The 24797-nt window shown below is 40.9% G+C and overlaps 2 protein-coding genes across 3 annotated transcripts; both read right to left on the bottom strand.

Moving 5' to 3' along the window:
• Positions 1 to 1967: 1967 nt before the first annotated feature.
• LOC135517669 (guanine nucleotide-binding protein subunit alpha-14-like) lies at positions 1968 to 15735 on the bottom strand. Of its 2 annotated transcripts, none has more exons than XM_064942173.1 (7): positions 15240 to 15735; positions 9938 to 10122; positions 9637 to 9791; positions 8358 to 8486; positions 7967 to 8096; positions 7659 to 7812; positions 1968 to 2704 (listed from the first exon to the last, which is right to left on the bottom strand). In XM_064942173.1, the coding sequence occupies exons 1-7, from the start codon at positions 15358 to 15360 to the stop codon at positions 2514 to 2516; spliced, it is 1065 nt and encodes a 354-aa protein (XP_064798245.1). In that variant the 5' UTR covers positions 15361 to 15735; the 3' UTR covers positions 1968 to 2513. The 2 variants fall into 2 exon arrangements, with proteins under 2 accessions (XP_064798245.1, XP_064798246.1); XM_064942174.1 differs by having other exon boundaries at positions 9938 to 10144; positions 15240 to 15331.
• Positions 15736 to 16267: 532 nt separating this feature from the next.
• On the bottom strand, positions 16268 to 24407 carry LOC135517667 (guanine nucleotide-binding protein G(q) subunit alpha-like). The gene is made up of 8 exons (XM_064942172.1): positions 23271 to 24407; positions 22778 to 22960; positions 21814 to 21998; positions 20453 to 20604; positions 19981 to 20109; positions 19581 to 19710; positions 18503 to 18656; positions 16268 to 17964 (listed from the first exon to the last, which is right to left on the bottom strand). The coding sequence occupies exons 2-8, from the start codon at positions 22911 to 22913 to the stop codon at positions 17774 to 17776; spliced, it is 1077 nt and encodes a 358-aa protein (XP_064798244.1). The 5' UTR covers positions 22914 to 22960; positions 23271 to 24407; the 3' UTR covers positions 16268 to 17773.
• Positions 24408 to 24797: the final 390 nt, after the last annotated feature.

The raw sequence follows: 24797 nt of genomic DNA on the forward strand, positions 1-24797 counted from the left end.
AGGCATAATCAATCAATGTACATGCAAAAACGTAGTTGTTGACATAAGCAATAAAAAAAATCAGCCTTCAATATAGCATGCTGGGAAATGCTTGGTTTTGGTTTAATACTGGTTATTTACACCAACACTTACAACGTTAATTTAACACATGAATCAACACTAGAAATGTAACACTGAAAAATCAACACTAGGTAACACTATCTAATATTCTGTGCATTAAATAGTCGCACACACTGGTTAGTAAACCATAAACCTTCCTTCTACATGGTTGGAACACCTTTCCCTGTGGAGATCCTCTTTGGACAGGTGCATGTTTGTTTGCTTAGTCACTCACCTCTGTTATTGGTCTCAGTCTCACCAGTTAAACGGGAAGAGGGTGAGAAAGGAGCTTTACCTGTTTGGCACAAAGTTCGTTGCCACAACGTCCTGCCACCGCCACACCTGTGTGTGTGTGTGTACGCAAGTGGGTGTGTGCAAAAGAGGGAGTGTCAGACAAAGAACTGGGAGTACTGTATACAGTAATTAATGAACACACAATCTGGGTTATTCACAAAGCAAATAATAAGGTGACTGGCAATATTCAATATTATAACCCTTCCATTATATACAGTTGAAGTCGGAAGTTTACATGCACCTTAGCCAAATGCATTAAACTCAGTTTTTCACAATTCCTGACATTGAATCCTAGTAAAGATTCCCTGTCTTAGGTCAGTTAGGATCACCACTTCATTTTAAGATTGTGAAATGTCAGAATAATAGTAGTGAGAATGATTTATTTCAGCTTTTATTTATTTCATCACATTCCCAGTGTATCAGAAGTTTACATACACTCAAAAAGCATTTGGTAGCATTGCCTTTAAATTGCTTAACTTGGGTCAAACACTTCAGGTAGCCTTCCACAAGCTTCCCACAATAAGTCGGGTGAATTTTGGCCCACTCCTCCTGACAGAGCTGGTGTAATGGCCACTCCAATACCTTGACTTTGTTGTCCGTAACCATTTTGCCACAACTTTGGAAGTATGCTTGGGGTCATTGTCCATTTGGAAGACCCATTTGCGACCAAGCATTAACTTCCTGACTGATGTCTTGAGATGTTGCTTCAATATATCCACATCATTTTCCTGCCTCATTATGCCATCTATTTTGAAAAGTGCTCCAGTCCCTCCTGCAGCAAAGCACCTCCATAACATGATGCTGCCACCCCCGTGCTTCACGGTTGGGATGGTGTTCTTCGGCTTGCAAGCCTTCCCATTTTTCCTCCAAACATAACAATGGTCATTATGGCCATACAGTTCTATTTTTGTTTCATCAGACCAGAGGACATTTCCCCAAAAAGTACCATCTTTGTCCCCATGTGCAGTTGCAAACCGAGGTCTGACTTTTTTATGGCGGTTTTGGAGCAGCGGCGTCTTCCTTGCTGAGCGGCATTTCAGGTTATGTTGATATAGGACTCATTTTACTGTTGATATACACTTTTGTACCTGTTTCCTCCAGCATCTTCACAAGGTCCTTTGCTGTTGTTCTGGGATTGATTTGCACTTTTCGCACTGAAGGACCTTCATCTCCAGGAGACAGAACGCGTCTACTTCCTGAGAGGTATGACGGCTGCGTGGTCCCATGGTGTTTATACATGCGTATTATTGTTTGTTCAGATGAACGTGGTACCTTCAGGCGTTTGGAAATTGCTCCCAAGGATGAACCAGACTTGTGGAGGTCTCGAAAATGTGTCATGCACAAAGTAGATGTCCTAACCGACTTGCCAAAATTATAGTTTGTTAACAAGAAATGTATGGAGTGGTTGAAAAACGAGTTTTAATGACTCCAACCTAAATGTATGTAAACTTCCAACTTCAACTGTATTATATTACATAGGCTATCATAAACTATTACTGTATTAAACCATGCATTATTTCTCTATTTCTATCTCTGTCCTGTCTGAAATGAGTATGACAGAACTCTCCAAAAGGTAGATTTGAATGATTTATTGCTAACACACACATTAACAAACTACAACAAACTATTGACCGCTCCAGAATCCTTTGAATGACTAGAGTTAATCATTAATTTAAAGTTTTAAAAAGACCTAAAAATAAGGAAAGTGTAAATCATGAAACATATATATGAAACACACACATGACATTACAACACAAATATAAACCAAGGAACTCTTAATGGCAGGAACCCCAGGCAGAGATTCAGGGTCCACAACATTCCTCTGGGTATTTCTCTCATCAGTAGTTATGTCATACAGATGGGATAGTCTACTGATACCATCCATCTTGTAACATGGAAGATGTTCAGGAGTTGTTACGATTCTAACGTTTTGAAATTATTATATTAAAACAATTCTTATGTGCTTCTGTTGGTGCTATGACTGTGATCCCTGGCTTTGTTATCGTAAAAAATAAGTGTATAATTTAAGACCACAGTTACTTAAATGTCTGTACCAAAACTGTAAATCGGAAGTGAAATTGCACCATATACAGATCTGAAATCACACGAGTCCTAAACCCCTAACCCAGGTTGTACTTAGTCATGTTTTCTCTGAAGATGGTGTCTTTGACTGCTTTGAAGACAACTCTGATGTTTTCTGTGTCCGTTGCACAGGTGAAGTGGTTGTACAGGGATTTGTGACGCCCCATATGTTGCTCTTTGTACATATTCAGGATGAACTTCTTAGCAGACTCTGCATCTTTCCGGGGACCTTTTAAAGAAGAAATGTATGAAAAAAATAACGTACGTAAAATACACTAGGGGCTCTATTTTCATCTGGCATTAAGACGCCGCTAGTGTTCAAACACACGTTCGTTGGCAATTTCAACCTGTTGCTGACTGGCTGGCTGGCTTGGTTAAAGCCAGTGCTCTGCTATTTTCAAACTGTTGCGCAACAATTGATAATTGACCTGTCTTATTACAGCTCGCTCGCACTCAGATGGGAGGGGTGGAAATATTTCAGATGTGTCCGTAAAAACATGATCCGAAGTGCTAATTTCAGGCAGCGCAGGTAGGGATATTTAAGACCAACCAAAAGTTGGTTTTAGCTGTAACGCGGTTGGTTACGGTATTCATTTTGAAACCAGAAACAGAGTCTACCCAGCCGTGATGTACACTGCCCATATGCGCATGGAAAAACAGTAACGTGCTTTTGGTGCCTGTATAGTTTGTATTTAGAAACATAAAAAACATGTGTTTTGTCCCTGTTTTGTTTGATTAAAAACCAAACATAGCCTCCCCTCCTCTCAATGAAGGGCGTTTTTTTTGTCCTGCCCAATGCAATCCCCAAGTAGTCAAGACTGTTGATAAACTGTTTGGCTCTTTAGACCACTTGGAAATACATCTCTTAGCAAACTGTTGGAAACAATTGTTTGACCAAATACAATACTATTTCTCTGTAAACAAATTAACAACAGATTTTCAGCATGCTTATAGAGAAGGGCATTCAACATCTACTGCACTAACACAAATGACTGATGATTGGTTGAAAGAAATTGATAATAAGAAGATTGTGGGAGCTTAGATTTCAGTGCAGCCTTTTATATTATTGACCAAAAAACGTATCGCTATGGCTTTTCAACATCTGCCATATAATGTGTATTCAGAGCTATCTATCTAATAGAACTCAAAGGGTTTTCTTTAATGGAAGCTTCTCTAATGTCAAACATGTAAAGTGTGGTGTACCACAGGGCAGCTCTCTAGGCCCTCTACTATTTTCTATGTTTTACCAATGACCTGCTACTGGCATTAAACAAAGCATGTGTAGCCATGTATGGTGATGATTCAACCATATACGCATCAGGAACCACAGCTAATGAAGTCACTGAAACCCTTAACAAAGAGTTGCAGTCTGTTTTGGAATAGATGGCCAGTAATAAACTGGTCTTGAACATCTCTAAACTAAGAGCATTGTATTTGGTACAAATCATTCCTTAAGTGCTAGACCTCAGCTGAATCTGGTAATGAATGGTGTGGCTGTTGAACAAGTTGAGGAGACTAAATTACTTGGCATTACCTTAGATTGTTAACTGTCATGGTCAAAACATATAGATTCAATGGTTGTAAAGATGGGGAGAGGTCTAGCTGTAATAAAGAGATGCTCTGCTTTTTTGACACCACATTCCAAAAAGCAAGTTCTGCAGGCTCTATTTTTGTTTAATCTTGAATATTGTCCAGTCGTGTGGTCCAGTGCTGCAAGGAAAGATCTAGTTAAGCTGCAGCTGGCCCAGAACAGAGCGACACGTTTTGCTCTTAATTGTAATCAGAGTGCTGATATAAATACTATGCATGCCAGTCTCTCTTGGCTAAGAGTTGAGGAGAGACTGACTACAGCACTTTTTCTTTTTATAAGAAACATTAATGTGTTGAAAATCCCAAATTGTTTCCATAGTCAACTTACACACAGCTCTGACACACACACGTATCCCACCAGACATGCCAGCAGGGGTCTTTTCACAGTCCCCAAATCCAGAACAAATTAAAGAAAGCCTCCAGTATTATATAGAGCCATTATTGCATGGAACTTCCTTCTATATCATATTGCTCAAATCAACAGAAAACCTGATTTCAAAAAACAGATAAAGCAACACTTCGCGGCACAACGCCTCTCCCCTATTTGACCGAGATAGTTTGTGTGTATGCATTGATATGTAGGCTACATGTGCCTTTTTTAATTTATGTAGTTCTGTCCTTGTTCTTGACTATTGATGTTCTGTATTATGTCATTCTGTATTATGTCATGTTTCATGTGGACCCCAGGAAGAGTAGCTGTTGCTGTTGCTTTTGCTAATAAAATACTAAATAGCAAATCTCCAAATCTTTATTAAAATATCAAGTTCGAGAGGAGCAAAACAGTGAGCTGACATTCTGTTTTTACCTATGTATTGTAGGCAGGCTTACATTATTTTAGCAATGCAGCTCAGCTCCCATTTTGGACTTGTGTAAAACTCCCTCCATGACGTAGGATACATGTGTCCATGCCCATCATGAAATGAGAGATAAGAACCTTGGTGAATACCAGTGAATTTTCTGCTTAACTATTGCTTATTTTCCAATTCATATGTTCAAGGCTACTTTAAAACTAGGCCTACTATAATGAAGGCTGGTTCAACGGCAATGTGCTGTGTCCTTTTTATCCTTGCGATGTATTTTTGTTGTTGTTTAAGTAAAATGACTGCCATAAAGATTTACAGATATGCGCAAACATGACAGATATTGCAAAGCAGCTCCACATTTGGAAGCCCTTAGGTCACCTGACTTTCGGCAGGGATTTGACAACGAGAAAAAGACAAGTTCTCACGCATTGAAAGTGAATTCTAGTCGTAGAAAAAAAGTTTGTACTTATAAATCGCTGGCAGCCTCTCGTTCAACCATGTTGATGCCTGCCTTTCAATGCTGCAGAAATGATAGTATGTTAACCATGTGTAACCATAGTATGTCTAACGTAAATAATCGAAATCCTAGCCCTAGATTACTCTATATACTCTATATTGCAACACTATTGCGGTGTACACCCGTTCATTGCCCAAAGAGTTGAATTAGCTGGCCAGTGTGATAGCACCACTAAATGTGAAATATATGACATACATTGTAAGTGATTATAATCCATCTGCTGTCTCATGTTGCACAGATGATTAAGGAGACAAGTATTCCTGAGGCCTCTAACCGTTTCCCCAGGAGAGGCATCGCTTTCTACACGTGATAACCTTTCTTCTACGACTACAAATCGCTTTCTACGCGTGAGAACTTTTTGTATTTTTCTTGTCATCAAATTCCTGCCAAAAGTCAAGTGACCTAAGCGCTTCCAAATATGGAGTTGCAGGTTTGCAATAGCTGTCATGTTTGCGCATATCTCTCCTATGTGCAAATCTTTATGGCAGTCATTTTACTTAAGGCCCTTGGAAATGGCATACAAATAAAAAGGTGTTTGTTTGTGGAAAGTGATTTACATTTGTGGAAAGTGATTTACATTTGGATTGGTGATTTACATTTGTGGATTTACATATTGTGTGTTCACAATACATTTAGCATGATATTGATCCCACACATACAGTGGGGCAAAAAAAGTATTTAGTCAGCCACCAATTGTGCAAGTTCTCCCACTTAAAAAGATGAGAGAGGCCTGTAATTTTCATCATAGGTACACTTCAACTATGACAGACAAAATGAGAAAAGAAAATCCAGAAAATCACATTGCAGGATTTTTTCTGAATTTATTTGCAAATTATGGTGGAAAATAAGTATTTGGTCAATAACAAAAGTTTATCTCAATACGTTGTTATATACCCTTTGTTGGCAATGACAGAGGTCAAATGTCTTCACAAGGTTTTCACACACTGTTGCTGGTATTTTGGCCCATTCCTCCATGCAGATCTCCTCTAGAGCAGTGATGTTTTGGGGCTGTTGCTGGGCAACACAGACTTGTGCTAGGCCACTCCAAGACCTTGAAATGCTTCTTACGAAGCCATTCCTTCATTGCCCGGGCGGTGTGTTTGGGATCATTGTCATGCTGAAAGACCCAGCCACGTTTCATCATCAATGTCCTTGCTGATGGAAGGAGGTTTTCACTCAAAATCTCACAATACATGGCCCCATTCATTCTTTCCTTTACACGGATTAGTCGTCCTGGTCCCTTTGCAGACAAACAGCCCCAAAGCATGATGTTTCCACCCCAATGCTTCACAGTAGGTATGGTGTTCTTTGGATCCAACTCAGCATTCTTTGTCTTCCAAACACGACAAGTTGAGTTTTTACCAAAAAGTTATATTTTGGTTTCATCTGACCATATGACATTCTCCCAATCTTCTTCTGGATCATCCAAATGCTCTCTAGCAAACTTCAGACGGGCCTGGGCATGTACTGGTTTAAGCAGGGGGACACAGGTGTTTTTTATACTGATAACAAGTTCAAACAGGTGCCATTAATACAGGTAACGAGTGGAGGACAGAGGAGCCTCTTAAAGAAGAAGTTACAGGTCTGTGAGAGCCAGAAATCTTGCTTGTTTGTAGGTGATCAAATACTTATTTTCCACCATAATTTGCAAATAAATTCATTAAAAAATCCTACAATATGATTTTCTGTTTTTTTCCCCCTCGTTTTGTCTGTCATAGTTGAAGTGTACCTATGATGAAAATTACAGGCCTCTCATCTTTTTAAGTGGGAGAACTTGCACAATTGGTGTCTGACTAAATACTTTTTTGCCTCACTGTATAATGTACAAAGAAGAAGAAGCCTAAAGGAGGAGAGATTACTAGAAACGATGCTTATGCTTTTCGACCTGTCCCCAAATGAATATAGTTGGTTCAAAGTTTGTTTTGATATTTCAACCTGCGTGTCCTTATGGCGTCTGGTATGGGTGGACAAAATCAACACGCGCATGAGCGGTGTGGTCAGCATCTTAGGTTTGTTAAACTAGAGCCTTAGGAATCATTTCATGCAGCCTATAATCCAGTTAGATTTGGGGTCAATTCCAGTTCCAATTCCAAGGAATTTAGATGGAATTAACCACAACTATGAATGCGACAGATAGATGATATTCACACACATATCAAGGCATGACTAACAATAGTACTTAGGGAAGTCGTCTGTAAGGTTGGAGTAGCCTATAGCTTATACACACATACATGTATAACTAACCATTGTACTAACTAGTCTAGTGTACTAACCTGTGAACGCTGGGAAGTAGTCTGCCAGGTTGGAGTGGTAGATCTTTTCTTCTAGAAGATCAGCTTTGTTTAGGAAGAGGATGATGGAGGATTCCTGGAACCAGGGGTATGTGATGATGGTTGTAAACAGGGCTTTGCTCTCCTCTAGTCGATTCTGGGAGGGAAAGAAATCCACACTCCATCACATATAAAGAGCAAAACTTTGACACTTGCCTACTGTTGTGTGAAGAAACAGCTACTTTTCTGTTTGTTAGTGGTAGAATGGTGAGACTTAAGAGGCCCCTTCGAGTCAAAGTGTTTATCCTCACCACGTTGGCACTCTCATAGAGGACCTGGTCGTATTCACTGAGGGCCACCAGGAAGATGATGGAGGTGACCCTCTCAAAACAGTGGATCCACTTCCTCCTCTCTGACCTTTGACCTCCCACATCCACCAGCCTGATCAAGACAACATGGGGAAAATGTCAAATGACACTCTATTCCCCCTATAAGGCACAACTTGTAGGGTGTCATTTGAAATGCTGACATGGGAATACTTGCATTCCTAATTTCCTCCACCCTTCCTCGAAGTAATCACTGATCTAACATGACTAAATAAGTAGAAGCTAGGGTTCTACAGGACATAGACAACTACAGGACATAGCTTTCACAGATCCAAATTTACAAGGCTCTGACACCATTACTCCAATGGACATTTACCTGAAGATGACAGTCTTGAGGTCAAATGGGTACTCTATGATGCCTGTGGTGGGGACCCTGACCCTCAGGATGTCCTGCAGGGTGGGGAGGTATGAGGGGGCAGTGATTCTGTCCAGATCACTCAGGTAACTGACATGAAAATAACAATAAAATGAGTTGGCAATGGCATATACTTTGCTAAACACCCTAGCTAGATACCTGACTTATTGTGGAGTGCGTATTAATATCTATCTTTATTTATATATATATATATACACACACTACCGTTCAAAAGTTTGGGGTCACTTAGAAATGTCCTTGTTTTCCATGAAAACATACATGAAATGAGTTGCAAAATGAATAGGAAATATAGTCAAGATGTTGACAATGTTATAAATAATGATTTTTAATTGAAATAATTGTGTCCTTCAAGCTTTGCTTTCGTCTAATAATCCTCAATTTGCAACAATTACAGCCTTACAGACCTTTGGCGTTCTAGTTGTCAATTTGTTGAGGTAATCTCAAGAGATTTCACCCCATGCTTCCTGAAGCTCATCGCACAAGTTGGATTGGCTTGATGTGCGCTTCATATGGTCAAGCTGCTCCCACAACAGCTCAATAGGGTTGAGATCCGGTGACTGTGCTGGTCACTCCATTATAGACAGAATACCAGCTGACTGCTTCTTCCCTAAATAGTTGTCCTTAAATAGGAGGAAATTAGGTCCAATTAAGCACTGTCCACAGGGTATAGCATGGCGTCGCAAAATGGAGTGATAGCCTTCCTTCTTCAAGATCCCTTTTACCCTGTACAGATCTCTCACTTTACCACCACCAAAGACCATCAGACCATCCCAGACCCAGACCATCGCATTGCCTCCACCATGCTTGACAGATGGTGTCAAGCACTCCTCCAGCATCTTTTCATTTTTTCTGCATCTCACAAATGTTCTTCTTTGTGATCCAGCACCGCAAACTTAGATTCATCTGTCCATTTCACTTTTTTTCCAATCTTCCTATGTCCAGTGTCTGTGTTCTTTTGACCATCTTAATATTTTCTTTTTATTGGCCAGGAAAACAAGGACATTTCTAAGTGACCCCAAACGTTTGAACAGTAGTCTATCTATCTCTATCTATCTACCTATCTAGCTATCTATCTATATATGCTTGGTCTAAGAAAATCGATAAACATGACAAATCTCACTATTTGGCAAAATCAGGAAGCTGGGACTTGTTAGGTGTACATTTATGTCTACCTTAGCTTAGTCTGAGTAAGTTGGTGAAGACTATAGGCAAATCTCACTATTTGGTAGAGTCAGAGAGCTGGTACTCTCGCTTGCGCTCGTAGCACTTCTGAATTCCCTGGTCGCTCCACAGTCTCCTGATGGCATCCACCTGCCATGGCTCCAGTATGGTCACTAGATCTGCCTTCACCATGCTCAGTCTGTCTGCATGGCTCTAGAACACACACACACAGACAGACAGCTTCAGACATGGCAATACAAACCCATTCACCGAGTAGATGTTCCAGGAAATGGATATTGTGAACCAACAAGCCAATTTATAACACAAGCTGCCATTGAATCTGTTGACAAGCTGCTTACAATGTTCTGGTGATCTTTAAAATCAATCTGTAGGGTCTTCATGGCTTGGATCATGTTCTGAACAGCATTGACGATGTTCTGGTAAACCAGCCTGGTGAAGCCTCGCTTGTCTGCATCCGAGTAGCCCGTCCCATGGATGATCCTCATCTGTTTGATGAAGGTGCTCTTTCCACTCTCACCAGTCCCTGGAAAAGGAGAGACATTCGTCTGTGTGTGTGTGTGTGTGTGTGTGTGTGTGTGTGTGTGTGTGTGTGTGTGTGTGTGTGTGTGTGTGTGTGTGTGTGTGTGTGTGTGTGTGTGTGTGTGAGAGAGAGAGAGAGAGAGAGAGAGAGAATGTGTGTGCAACATGTGGGTGTAATTTACTGTTATCCTTGTCACATCGCGCACTAGTGGCTCCTGTGGCGGGCCGGGCGCAGTGCATGATGACCAGGTCGCTAGGTGTACGGTGTTTCCTCTGACACATTGGTGCAGCTGGCTTCCGGGTTGGATGCGCGCTGTGTTAAGAAGCAGTGCGGCTTGTGTTTCGGAGGACGCATGGCTCTCAACCTTCATCTCTCCCGAGCCCGTACGGGAGTTGTAGCGATGAGATAAGACATTAACTACTAATAATTGGATACCACGAAATTGGAGAAAAAAATGGGGTAAAAAAAAAGAGAGAAGGTGAGACCTTTCTTCAATGTAATGCTTAACGCGTCCTAAAATAGCCTAAGAACAATCCATTTTTTGATATTAAGTAGTAAATTGACTTTTGCAGTAGTGCAGTAGGCCTTCATATAGCTATTACAATCATTTTTTACATTTTTAAATTGAAGTTAACGACACCGGGCCAGTTATGCGCCACCCTGTGGGACTCCCAATCACAGTCGGGATGTGATGCAACCTGGATTCAGATACTGCAGTGACGCCTCTTGCATTGAGATTCAGTGTCTTAAACCACTGCGCCACTCTGGATTCCGGAGGGTGTGGTTAGTCATTATTTAACTGTGAGAAATTCGAACAGTATAATCACTCTCTTGTTGACCTACTAGCCTCATGACTGTTGCATTCAACTGCAAACCGGGACCAACTACTGCCACAGGTCAACATACCACACATATCCATATCTGCTGATCAGGGAGTGAAAATGTGCTAGATGTTCTTTCCCCGTGCGGATAGAAGCGAGATGCAGGTGACTCAGCTAATAGATACGTGTAATGATAGGATGGGAGACTTTTAATAGGTGCTTCTTGGTCATCGGTACTCTCCAAGTAGCTTGTTCGATGAATGATAAGGACCACTCACCAATCAGTAGGCGACACATTCACACACATTTTGCACAGTACATTGAAACTACATCATTCTGAGATACACAGTAATATCAATAAAATGTAGCCCACTGTTATTCTGCCTGACTGTAATTACTCTGCCAATAATACTTATGGTATTCCTGATCTTTTTCCCGGGCGAAAATCACCAAGGCAAACGGTGTAGCCTTGTTCTGAGTGCCAGCTCAATCGCTCACTGGTTCAACAGGTTTCCGTCAAATATGTGGAGAATGGGGTTTAGAGTGACTCACACCTATTTAGCTGTCTAGGGGTTCTACAGAAAACAACTATGATGGAAACAGAGAGACATAAAACGTGTCCTGTCAGGGTAGCAGTAGCTATAACATAGAGGTGATACACTGACTAGATATTGAACTCATTTCTAAAGAATTAAATGTATCATTTCTAAATAAGGTCATTTAGAGGCTACGTTGTTTCTTTCAAATATAGAGTAGGCTACCTTACAGTAGGCCTATATTTAAGCAATAAGGTGGCCAATATACCACGGCTAAGGCCTGTTCTTATGCACGATGCAACGCGGAGTGCCTGGATACAGCCGTTAGCCGTGGTATATTGGCCATATACCAAAACAAAACCTGAGGTGCCTTATTGCTATTATAAACTGGTTACCAACGTAATTAGAGCAGTCAAGAAAAATGTTTTGTCATACCGTTGGTATATGGTCTGATATACAACGGTTGTCAGTCAATCAGCATTCAGGGCTCAAACCACCCAGGTTATTATTTTGGGCTCCCGACTGGTGCAGCAGTCTAATGCACTGCATCTCAGTGCTAGAGGCATCACTTCAGACCCTGGTTTGATCCCGAGCTGTATCCCAAGCTGTGATCGGGAGTCCCATAGGGCTGCGCACAATTGGCTCAGCGTTATCCAGGTTAGGGCGGCAGGTAGCCTAGTGGTTAGTGCGTTGGACCAGTAACCGAAAGGTTGCTAGATCAAATCCCTGAGCTGACAAGGTAAAAATCTGTCATTCTGCGCCTGAACAAGGCAGTTAACCCACTGTTCCTAGGCTGTCATTGTACATAAGAATTTGTTCTTATCTGACTTTTCTAGTTAAATGAATATAAACATTAATATGGTGGATTACCAAACTATGAAATTGTTTTGTTCATCCATGATTTCAAGTTAGATATTATTGACCGATTAAATTGTATGTAGGACCCAAAATGTTGTTGCCATCATTGTAAGCCTGCCATACACACACTGTACGATACATTTATTAAACATAAGAATGAGTGTGAGTTTTTGTCACAACCCGGCTCGTGCGAAGTGACAAAAAGCTCTTATAGGACCAGGGCACAAATAATAATATAATAATAATCAATAATTTTGCTCTTTATTTAGCTATCTTACAAATAAAACTTTATTTGTTCCTCGAAAATAGTGAATAACTCATCACAGGTTAATGAGAAGTGTGTGCTTGAAAGGATGCACATAACTCTGCAATGTTGGGTTGTATTGGAGAGAGCCTCAGTCATAAATCATTTAGTTTTCATGCTAGTGAGGGCCGAGAATCCACTCTCACATAGGTACGTGGTTGCAAAGGGCATCAGTGTCTTAACAGCACGATTTGCCAAGGCAGGATACTCAGAGCAGCCTAATCCAGAAATCTGGCAGTGGCTTCTGATTAAATTCAATTTTCACAGAACCACTTTTTGCAATTTCGATGAGGCTCACTTGTTCAGATATTGGTAGAGGACTGGAGGCAGGGGATGAAAGGAACAACGAATCCAGTTGTTTGTGTCATCTGTTTCGGGAAAGTACCTGCTTACATGCGCACCAAACTCACTCAGGTGCTTCGCTATATCACATTTGACATTGTCGGTAAGCTTGAGTTCATTTGCACACAAAAAAAATCATACGATGATGGAAAGACCTGTGTGTTGTCCTTGGTAATGCAGGCTGAGAAGAGCTCCAACTTCTTATTCATAGCCTCTATTTTGTCCCGCACATTGAATATAGTTGCGGAAAGTCCCTGTAATCCTAGATTCAGATGATTCAGGCGAGAAAAAACATCACCCAGATTGGCTCGTCATCATGCAAGTTGTCAGACAAGTGAAAATTATGGTCAGTAAAGAAAACTTTAAGATCATCTCTCAATTCAAAAAAATGTGTCAATACTTTGCCCCTTGATAACCAGCGCACTTCTGTATGCTGTAAAAGCGTTACGTGGTTGCTGCCCATATCATTGCATAGTGCAGAAAATATACGAGAGTTCAGTGGCCTTGCTTTAACAAATTTAGCCATTTTCAATGTAGTGTCCAAAACATCTTTCAAGCTGTCAGGCATTCCCTTGGCAGCAAGAGCCTCTCGGTTGATGCTGCAGTGTACTCAAGTGGCGTTGGGAGCAACTGCTTGCATGCGCGTTACCACTTCAATATATCTTCCTGTCATGGCTTTTGCTCCATCAGTACAGATACCAACACATCTTGCCCACCAAAGTCCATTTGATGTCACAAAGCTATCCAGTACTTTAAATATATCCTCTCCTATTGTCCTGGTTTTCAGAAGAGGATGTCTTCCTTAATTAACCCCCAATAAACGTGACGGACATACACCAGGAGCTGAGCCAGGCCCTCCACGTCTGTTGACTCATCCAGCTGTAACGCATAGAATTCACTGGCTTGTATGCGAAGCAGTAATTGTTTCAAAACATCTCCTGCCATGTCACTGATGTGTCATGAAACAGTGTTGTTTGATGAAGTCATTGTATAGTTTATTTTGCCATTTCCTCCAGTATTGTCCCAGCCATTTCCGCGGCAGCAGGGAGAATTAAATCCTCCACAATAGTATGGCGCTTGCCTGTCCTAGCCACTCGGTAGCTCACCATATAAGACACTTCTAGCCATGTCTTATTAATGGTATCTGTTGCTACTCGAAAGTCATCTAATTCTCGCTCAAAAAACGCCTTTGGCTTATTTTTTCAAATTGCCATGTTTTGTTTCTAAATGTCGGAGCAAGAGTGAAGGTTTCATTGAGTTGTGAGATAGTACTTATACACATATAACACACTGTGGCTGAAGAAAGGCACTGCTCCCAATATAAGTGAACCACAAATCAATGTAGTTCTCATCATATTTGTGCCTCTTCGATGGTCCAACGTCCATGTCTGTTGTTCGGTGCTTTCCAGGGTAAGGGGGCAGTAGCTCTTTGGCTGCATCAGATTCCTAGTGTCCATGCTAGCTGGGCTAACAACAAATGTAGAATTACTGATGCTAGCATTGGATGTGCTCGTGGAAGCAGAACAATTTGTGTAGTCGAAAGTGGCAGGTGTAGTACTGCTGGTAGTAGCAGTACTACCAGTAGAGCTGGTATGTGTCTCTATGGATGCAGGCCTTACTTTTTTAAACATTTATCAATGTTCGAACAATCTGAAAGAGCAGCAGGAACGTTTGGCAACATGGAATTAGTGGAATTCCCGCGAGAGAGTAACAGTTGATGTGATTGGATGTTAATTATTGTTAATTATTTGACTTGGCAACCTGTATTTATATTGTTATTTCGCTGTTTAATTTTTATTTATTTTTGGCAGTGAAGCGAGGCTACTCAGGCGAGAAAAAAAACTCACCCGAGTGTATAGCCCCTTTGGAAAATATAAATGGACTGTTTGAAAATGTGAAGGAAAAAAAGAAAGATACTTTTGGGGGGTTTAAAAAAAATGTGAATCACATTTTTATTTGGCGTACCCCCGACGGCATTGCGTACCCCAGTTTGGGAATACCTGATCTATAGCCAGGTTTACACTAACGCGCATCGCATAGAGGAGGGTGGTAGGCTATAACACTTGAGGAAAGACACATTTTCATCAGCAAGATCCAAATAATTGTTGGAAACGCTATCTATGCTATTCCTATAACAATTATTTGATGTCATAACTCGGTCAACATGAATTAGCCTCGTTGAATAGGCACACCAAGCGCAAAAAGTAGTAGGTCCCGCTGAATGACCAATTACCCATGATAGCATACGCCATGACTCACCTAAAAGCAACAACTTTTTCTCCCGGTGAAATTCATTCTTTTCCCGGCGAAGCTGTCTCTCAATCTCCTGGTGTATCCTTAGTCTCTCCGAGTCTTCAGCTGACATACAGCATTCGCCCATGTTGTAGCTGTCCGTATTTCAGGTGAGGTAGATGGATAAATGATTTCTATTTCAACCGACCTCCCTGAGAGAGAACGTCCTCTCTCTCGTAACAGGTGGCCTTTCAAAATTCAGAAGTCATTCTACCTGTATGAAGAGCTGAGCGGTCTGACCGGGTGGCATTCCTACTGTGCAGGTAAAGCCAGTGAGTTAAGGTGAGGTAAATTACCGAAGCTACATTCTCTATTGGGCCTATACTGTCTGGGTTAGTAAACGAAACCTGTAGTGTATAAACTAAACCCGCCCACAAAAAGTTATGTTGTATTTCTTTATAATTTGACCACTATGTCACATGTATTCTGTGCCAAGTAGGGAAGGTTTCTCACCAGTGCCACACAGGCTGGGTTGATCTGTTGCTATTTGAAACACATTGGGTTTATAGGCGTGTGTGTGCCTGCCAGTTGAACAATGAAACAAGGACATCATAAAAGGAGTAGCCTAGCCCTAAGGAGTAGCCTAGCCCTATGACGTCTACAGGAAAGTGCTATGATAGCAGCCACCCTGGTCTCCTTGGTGCAAATAATATGAAGCTGACACATCCTATAGGCCTACACTCATGTCCCTGTCAATGTGAACCACATTGTATCCACAACAGAAAATACGCTCTCTAAATCAGTAGCAGTACATTTCTCCCTGCAGCCATGCTGCCTTTGACCAGATGGATATCACTGAAAGGATTAGAGAGCATTAAGTCTCACAGATGAGCTGGGAGAGAAGGCAGGCAGACATTAAAACCCATGACAAACAATGAGTGGCAGTGTAATCCTCCAACACCATCTATGGCATTCCCTCTATGCCATAGATTCTGTGGCAATCATCACACAAATATACACCGTAGTGCAAAAAAACACAGAGAAAGATGTTGCGTAAATTGGAATGATTTATTCCATCACAATTTCAAAGCATGTACATTGCTCCAAAAATAATTTGACAAAAAAGCAAAATATGCTTTATTTTCAACAGACTTTAAAAATGGCACGTAACGACAGATTGATTGACACAAATGAAATAGTGCAGAGAACCTTCTGATTAGTATTTATTTGTACTCTCATATTACATATATGATTCAAGAAATTAACGCATGTGTTCAAAGCAGGTCATTGGACCCAACGTTCTCATTCAGCAGGTAAGAATTACAACACTTTTCATTTTACGGGACCTTGAAACAAGAGAACACACAGGAAGTCACTGTACCAGTTTATATTTACAAAGTGCAATATATATATATATATCGAGAGAGAGAGAGCGCGAGAAAGACACACACAATATGGGGAATCATTTTCAGCCCTTTTCACAAAGGATCTTGAAACCAGAGAGTGACTCAATAATGCTAATCAAAGTTGTCCCTGAACTGAAACTGTGCCAAAGCAATACAGTACATCTCCACTGAGAATACAAAGGACCGACAAAAAGCAATGTCACGGATCAACGATAGACCTTGTCTAAGTGGATAACATTCCCTTATTGGATGAGGAACAGTATCATGATGCTCTGTTTAGCGGGGGCAAATATAGTTATGTTATAACACTGGTAGTTGACGTGTACAGTATTACAACTGCAAAGTGTTGATAGTCAAACACATTTCAGCTAAAAATGTGGTGGTACAGCTTCAGATTTCACACTTCAGTACAGGCTATTCAGTCAATAGAGGTAATACTATTTTGGCAACACATAAGCCCCACTTACAATGTATACACCAATAGAAAAACAACAAAATGTGTCAATTGTGCAAATAATACCTGTGTGCTAGGTTACACGTCCTAGGTGATGATTATGATTGTTTATTCTATCCTCTGACCCAGAGAATGACTACTCATTTAAATACGTAAACAATGTATAGACTACGACTGTGACCCGCTGGAGGATATAAGGTGAAGAGCTGCATAGCAGTTATCTAAATGTCAACCAGACATTCTCTGACAAGAGAGCCATGGGTCAACAGTCCTCAGAGAGACAGGTGGCACATCAAAGCACTTTAACTCTCATCTGAAGTGTGTTTACACTGTTATAAATGTGTTTTGAATGGTTTACAAAGAGTTCCTAATAACTCTCAATGTACACCAGAATCATCTTTCCTCAAAAAGGCACCGTATTATTCATCATCATGACACACCTCGTGAACAAAATCAAAGATGCCCGTTTAAAACAAAATGCAGGGGTGAGCAGTTGATCCATTGGAAATAATCCAGCCATTTATGGAAATGCTCTGTAGATGCAGTCTTCAACTCCCATTGTGGGTAGTAGGGTTTCAGCGTAGTGGAAGACAACCAGTCATAGTGAAGAAGTTTGTACTATGGCTCCGGGCCCTGGTCTCTGGCTGCAGCTGTTGGAGCAGATTGCATTAAAAGTCTGTAACTGCTGTCGGCTGGAGTCTTTAAACCAGGTTGTACTCCTTGAGATTTAGCTGCAGAATGAAGTCCTTGACAGCAGCAAAGACAAATCGAATGTTCTCCGTGTCGGTGGCACAGGTGAAGTGGGAATAGATGATTTTATCGCTATCTGGGTTCAGGTCCACAAACATCTTCAAGATGAATTCTCTTCCTGCCTGTGGGTCCCGCTGGGGTCCTGAGAGGAGGAGATACGATTAGTTATGATGCATGAAATTACGACAGATGCTTTTTTTTTATTACTATTATATCGGTCTAAAGCGATACATATTAAATATGGTTTCATTTCCAGTTAATGGAACAAGGTATTGGCCCAACAGGACTGAAGAGGATGGTCTTTGAAAGTGTACGGCCCACCGATTGCCTTAACTGGAACAGTGTGTGTGCTGTTTGAGGTTTAAACATGATTGTTTGTGAATGTCCTTCTGTGGCCACAGGGGACAAAGAGTTAGCAAATTGCACCTTCAAGGATCGATTATAGGCCATAAGGGGCAAGGTCATGTAAATGGTGTTAGACGGCTACATCGTATATACAATACTTTATGGTGAGTATGCTATTAATAGGGTTTATTTCGGGTGTTTTTATCTATACACTATATCAGTAATACAATCACTGAATGCTACTCCATTTTGCATTGGTAGCTTATTATCACATTTAGCTGGTCCATGGAAATGAAGCTCTTGTCATTACGTCCATGAAAAGAAGGACTTCTTACCATCATATTCAGGGAAGTAATCCACCAGATGTGAGAACAAGATTTTCTCCTGCAATAAGTCAATCTTATTTAAGAATAGTATGATGGAGGAATCTTTAAACCATGGGTAGGTTATTATTGTCCTGAACAATGCTTTGCTTTCCTCCATTCGATTCTGTGTAAAGAAAATGAACACACACACAATGTTAAAGAGATTACTGGTATTTGAACTCATTTTTTTCTTATTCTATCAAGGTGGTGTTGGACCCACTGATCTACACAGTCAGTGTGGTCAGTTACTTTTGCAGTGATTGTGCATGATGCAAATACTGTGCAACAGCCAGGCTTCGAGTGTGTTCCAATATTTGTTACAGTGACTGAAGGGCTCCCCCTGCAGGTGAACACTGAGCGCAAATCCTGAGTTGGTCAAAGTCCAGTTCAAGTAGCAGGTGTGTTACAAAAAAAAAAAAAAAAAAACTTTCAAACAGTGCGGAGGGTATTCTCAACAACAACAAAAATTCTCAAGAGAACACGTAGGCTGGTCCCAGATCTGTATGTGCATTTAGCCAACTCCTACAACTATCGGAGTTGTCGTGCAACAACAGTCAGAGGGGTTGGCTAAAGTAGAGATCTGGGAGCAGGCAAGGTCCAACTTCAACCCTATGAATGAGTATGAATGGAGATCAGCTGGGGGGGTTGGGGAAATCTGGGTCATCTTCACATAACAGGTTTGTGGCTTATTAAACATTAGCGCTGGAACAATGTGTCTCTGTGTTAGGACTGACTGGTTGATTGTCTTTCTCGGTTGATCCTCTCCTCCACTAGAACAGAGCCAGTCATAGAGAGATAGCAAGAGGCAGAGAGTTTGTCCAACTTTCTAGTAAGATGTCATGCTTCTGCCTCTTAGCAGTCCATCTACCCCATTCACGAGTTCAAGCATTACAGTTGGTTAGCACAGTTTAAAATGGTCAATATTTAGCTGACTATCATTGGTTGGCATTATCCGGGAGGCTCCAACATGGCTGCCGTGGACTGATACAATGTCCTCTAAGAACATCATAATGCTTTGGACTGTTGAAACCGCAATGGCCACACTCACCTCGTTGTCAGACTCTACCAGGACCTGGTCATATTCACTGAGAGCCACCAGGAACATGATGGAGGTGACATTCTCAAAGCAGTGGATCCATTTCCGCCTCTCGGACCTCTGGCCACCCACATCCACCATCCTGAGAACAGCAGCACAGCACGATGAGGTTTAGGGGAAAACGCTCAACAAGCAGGTATAGAGAATGCAGAGTAAACTATTTTTTAAATAGGTTATGATGAGTTATTAAAATGCCATTACTATGTACTGAACTGTAAAGCATGGAACAATGTCAATTTGTATTTGAGTAAATCAAAATGATGCCTCTGATAACAGTTTAATCTTCTAGGATAATCTTGATTACTCGTGTTCACCAGACAGGGAGACGGTAGTAGGCTATGTGGATGTTTACCTGAAGACCACACTCTGGAGATCAAAGGGGTACTCGATGATGCCTGTGGTGGGGACCCGGACCCTGAGCACATCCTGCTGGGTCGGCACATAAGATGACTCAGCTATACGGTCCAGTGAATTCAGGTAGCTGAAAGGGCATGAGAGGGCTGGGGTTAGTATCATTATTATTCTGTTTACAGTTCTGTTACTCATTATATCACTTCTCAGAAAAACACAGAGGTCATAAGATATGTAATCTTTCACCCGAGCATCACAATAGGAAGCAATCTGGTCATTGGACCTCTTCATTGCTTACCTAAATCGGCCCAGCCTGTTATGTATGAGAATGAGATGTTTCTTAACATAACTGGTATTGGACACAGGGGAAACTATTTGGCAAGAGTTAGGGAGTAGTTATTTACTGGTCTCTGTGTCTAATCACTGCTTGGCAGTCTAGACTAGAGGCGGGTAATGGTGACTGCTTTACTCACTATTTGGCAGAGTCTGAGAGCTGGTATTCCCTCTTCCGAGCATAGCATTCCTGGATCCCTGGGTCATTCCATAGACTCTTAATGGCGTCAATGTACGGATTTGTAAACGTGATCTTCTCCACATCCACTTCAATGACAATATTTGCATGGCCCTAAAAAAGGTGAGAGAAAGACAAAGAGAAGGGGAAAGAGATCATTACTTGAGAGATGTAGAGAGGCATTTGTCTGAGTGATCACATTCTTGTAAATGGCAGGCAAGGGATTGTGTTAGCTTGGCCCCAAACCTATCTAGAATTGAAATGGGTGTTAGTGTGAGGCAGGCAGCACATAGCAGTGAATGTCTATGATTATTATATGGAGGTTTTGCGGGATAGAAAGGTCAGCAAAGTATATTTGTCTCTCTCGTGGAGATTCCCTACTTTATGTGTGGGCCAACAGTCAATCACGTGTACCTTTTACAAGACCTTGTCTGTCATCCTGCTCAGTAACTAATGACATCACAAGCTAGGCAGAAAGTAAACAAAGTTACATATATCACAATGGCATCATCTAACCCCTTACTACAAGCCTCACAGAGCCTCTAGAAAGGAATAAAAGGTCTGTACAAACATGGGCCTGGCCATTACAGCTAGGGTCGGGAGTTTTTTCTGACAATGTGACCTGCCAGAAAGCCCCTAGACGAGGGGTCTTCAACCTTTTCTTGCCCAGGCACTCCCACCCAGCCAAACCGGCGGCCCAGGGACCCCAATCATACGTTAGAAATATGTTTCATGTTTTATAATAAGGTGAATGATAATGGCAAGGAGAATTAATCAACATTTTTAAATGAATAGACATGGTAGATAGTTACTCATTATTTTGCAGCGATTGGTGCTCTCACATGTACTTTTTAACAGACTATGTCAGGTACTCCAGTGAGTGTAAATAGCTCCAATGAATGTAATTCGCTCAATATTAGGAATTGAGAACTAAAGTTAATAGAAATAAGAGTCTCCTATTTTATACTGTCGGTATGTAATTCAAAATGTGTTTAGTATGTGATTGCTAGCGATATTCATAAAAACTTTGGGGGGAATATACTTTTTTATGTTTTTATTTTCGGAACCTCATGCAGTACCTCCGCAGACCCCTAGTGGTCCGCAGACCCGAGGTTGAATATCCCTGCTCGATACTAGAGGCTATGACTAATGCTCATAGTTTTTCCAGGTGAGATTACAAGGTGTCAAGGTCTAGAAAAACACAGGTCCATAAAATGTATTATGGTGCAAAAACTCCTCACCAACAGACTTGTGGGCGACCAATACCAAATGTTGACAATAAAACGGGAAAAGTCGGTATAGAATAAACAACAAAAGGGTTACCTGGTTGCCTTCACACTTGTAGAGGATCTGCAGGGTCTCCATAGCATGGATCATGGTCTGCATGGCAGTGAAGATGTTCTGGTACACCAGCTTGGTGAAGCCTCGCTTGTCGTCCTCGGAGTAGCCCGTCCCATGGATGATCCTCATCTGCTTGATGAAGGTGCTCTTCCCACTCTCACCAGTCCCTGGGGAGAAAAAAAGCTCAGAGATGAACTCAGTTTCACTTTTAAATACCTACTTTTAAACACCATTAATGTGTGCAGTGGCTCTCTTCTCACTAACCCACACAGTAGCCGGAGGTTGCTGATGAAAGTGAGGCACATTTTAAGCTTATAATAGTGTCATCTTTATATTGTTAAATTCATGAATAAGTTAAATTTAGATTAAAGCAATTGCAATTCGTCACCTGCTACGGAAGAGAGGGACTGTGTTGGCCATTAAATGTTGATACAAAAGTGTCGGAGGGTTTGGCTACTGTGTGTGCATTGTATGTACAGTATGCCACTGGAATAGATTTCTGATCTACTAATTTAAATGGGTGGTGATCCATGACAAGATTCGATGATTTCTAAGAAATGTGTCCCCCTCTGCAATTTAACAACCTAGTATTTATTGTAGCAATTGTAACACTTCCTTAGTTGCCTAACAAACTATATTGGCCCATTTGCTGTCAGCATTCTTACATTAAGTTATCATTTATTTTACTCCCAGCAAGCTGAGCTGGTTGTGTGAACATATTCAAGTGATATAAACATCAAAAGAGTACTAAAGACAATGCACAACAATAAACATTGTTTTCTTGGCAATATCTAATTTGAATATAATTGCCAAGTTTATTATAGGCGTGTACATTGAAATAACAGAGCCAACCGTGTAACAATGATAGTCATACAATGTATCATTATTTTAAACATTGTTTCAATGTCATATCAGTGCTTTGAGTGGGATTCAAAACTTAGTTTACCGAGAAGCAACAGCTTGAACTCGCGGTTCGAGTCTTTCTTGTCCCGGCGAAGCTGCCTTTCGATCTCGTCGTTGATCCGCCGAGCCTCCTTTCCCTCTTCGCTGAGGCAACAGGCCCCTATGGAGTTCAAAGTCATGACTCCCTTGAAAACACTTTGGCTACTTTTGGGTCGAAGAGGTAAACCTATATTCCAAAAGTGAAAGAAAACAATTATAATTTTAAGATATATTTATATTTCTAAAAATACTTTCCTCAGCTCAGCCTGAATGTTCAGTACAGTGCCGTACAGACTAGGCAGTAAAAGCCAAGCGCAATAATAACGCAAATGCAATTCCCAGATTAAAAAAAAAAAAAAAAAAACCTTTGGCAGAAATAGACCACGTTATTTTCTTTTTATATAAACTGCGGTCCTCCAAAGAAATGCAGTAGCAGCCAAATTGGGTAGCAGTCAATCTGTGGGAGAATGAATAATTAAATACCAGCACATCTTTACCTCCAAATGTTGAACTCCGGGCGTGGTGGGTGACTATGGCGGACTTTTACTCCATATCGCCACAAATGTATAAAAAACTAAATTCCATTATTGCACGGGAATATCAAAAAAAGTATCTCATGCCACAATATGGTGCGTTTGAATTTGTCTTCTTGAAAATAGTCTTAACTTTGCTCATTTTTTTCTATTCTCACCTTTGCTTGTCCAATCTTATAATTTTATGATGTACAGAATACAGGCTACTCTGTAACATATGTGAACCTAGCAACAAAAAGGCAAGAGCCTTCCAAATAAAAGTGCTCCACACAGAAAAGTACGTGTAAAACATTTCTTCATACACCCTCTTCATTCTTCAACTTCATCACTCATCCTAGTCTTTATTTGCATTTTCCCACATCATGCTAATGTACATCGTAATCATCTTCACAAATTTAAAAAGTGTTGGCCCATGAGAGTGAAGGAGGTTTCGGACAGTCTCTCGTAGTAGAGGACTCTTATTTTGACACAATTCTAGCCATTCTTGCTGCAGCTGCCGTGTTGTGCTGGCGTAACGCAACTACACTCAAAACCCGATCCATGTGACGTTAGGAGAGGGTGTGTTTAGATGGGAAAGGCTCATGAGGGCATGTCGCGCCAGCACGTTACTATAACCAGGTTTCCATCTAACAATTTTACGAGTGTAAAGTATGTCTGATAAAACATTTCACGATAGGCCGGATAACAGCACATTTTTCGGTAAACTTGCCAAATGTCGACAACACACACCAGACGGTCGATAAAATGAATGATGCGAGAAATGGCGATGGTATAACGCCTTGGCTTTATACGGAAATATTGATATACGAATCATATCGAAGTAAACTTAGTTATACAATATGTTGTGTGGTACTCCCACTACGACTCTGAAAAAAATGCAGTTTAGGCTACAGATTAAGTTACAGATTTGTTATTAACTTCACAAGGTGGTGAAAGTGCACGCGGTGATCGATGCTACTTTCCAATAAATATCGAGCGTCTTATTCTGGAGACTTGATCGAGGCTTGGCTGCCTTTTGAATATATAGCATATTCTCATGTAGGCTATCCTACCCGCACCGTATTTGCTAGCTGTTGATTAAAGCGCATGTGGCAAGACCAAAGTGCGCATTCGCAATAAGCCTACAACGCAAACCATCAGTAGAGGTAAACACGATAGAAACCTATTTAACTTGTATTCTGTACATAAGCAAAAAGTTATGTAAACTACGTCATCACGCACAGCCTTTGAATCCGCAACAGGTCAATATTATTGAAATGTACAATTATTTTTATGCGGATTTTAGAATATTGACATGAAAATCTGTCGCCAATTGGATGGAAACCTAGCTGGCAAATAAAAGCGGTGGGAAGTCCGCTACCTACATATATTGGATTTAAGAATAGGCCTATGGGCTAATTTTACCAATCTTAAAAATATCATTAGGCTCCATGTTATTGCCTACTGTATGTTGACCATACAGAACTTACATTTGATGTCACATTGTTGCAC

The sequence above is a fragment of the Oncorhynchus masou genome, chromosome 28, assembly GCF_036934945.1.
Source record: "Oncorhynchus masou masou isolate Uvic2021 chromosome 28, UVic_Omas_1.1, whole genome shotgun sequence".
In the NCBI taxonomy this organism is placed as follows: domain Eukaryota; kingdom Metazoa; phylum Chordata; class Actinopteri; order Salmoniformes; family Salmonidae; genus Oncorhynchus; species Oncorhynchus masou.

What these genes read in the sequence shown, in the direction of transcription:
- LOC135517667 (XM_064942172.1), bottom strand. Translation starts at nt 22,913, where the DNA reads ATGACTTTGAACTCCATAGGGGCCTGTTGCCTCAGCGAAGAGGGAAAG. An exon ending in ACAAGTGTGAAGGCAACCAG is followed by an intron (nt 20,605 to 21,813) that starts GTAACCCTTTTG and finishes CACCTTTTTTAG; the next exon opens with GGCCATGCAAATATTGTCAT. An exon ending in TTACTTCCCTGAATATGATG is followed by an intron (nt 17,965 to 18,502) that starts GTAAGAAGTCCT and finishes TCCTCCTCTCAG; the next exon opens with GACCCCAGCGGGACCCACAG.
- LOC135517669 (XM_064942173.1), bottom strand. Translation starts at nt 15,360, where the DNA reads ATGGGCGAATGCTGTATGTCAGCTGAAGACTCGGAGAGACTAAGGATA. An exon ending in CTCAAGACTGTCATCTTCAG is followed by an intron (nt 8,097 to 8,357) that starts GTAAATGTCCAT and finishes TGTCTTGATCAG; the next exon opens with GCTGGTGGATGTGGGAGGTC. An exon ending in TCTATGAGAGTGCCAACGTG is followed by an intron (nt 7,813 to 7,966) that starts GTGAGGATAAAC and finishes TTTCCCTCCCAG; the next exon opens with AATCGACTAGAGGAGAGCAA.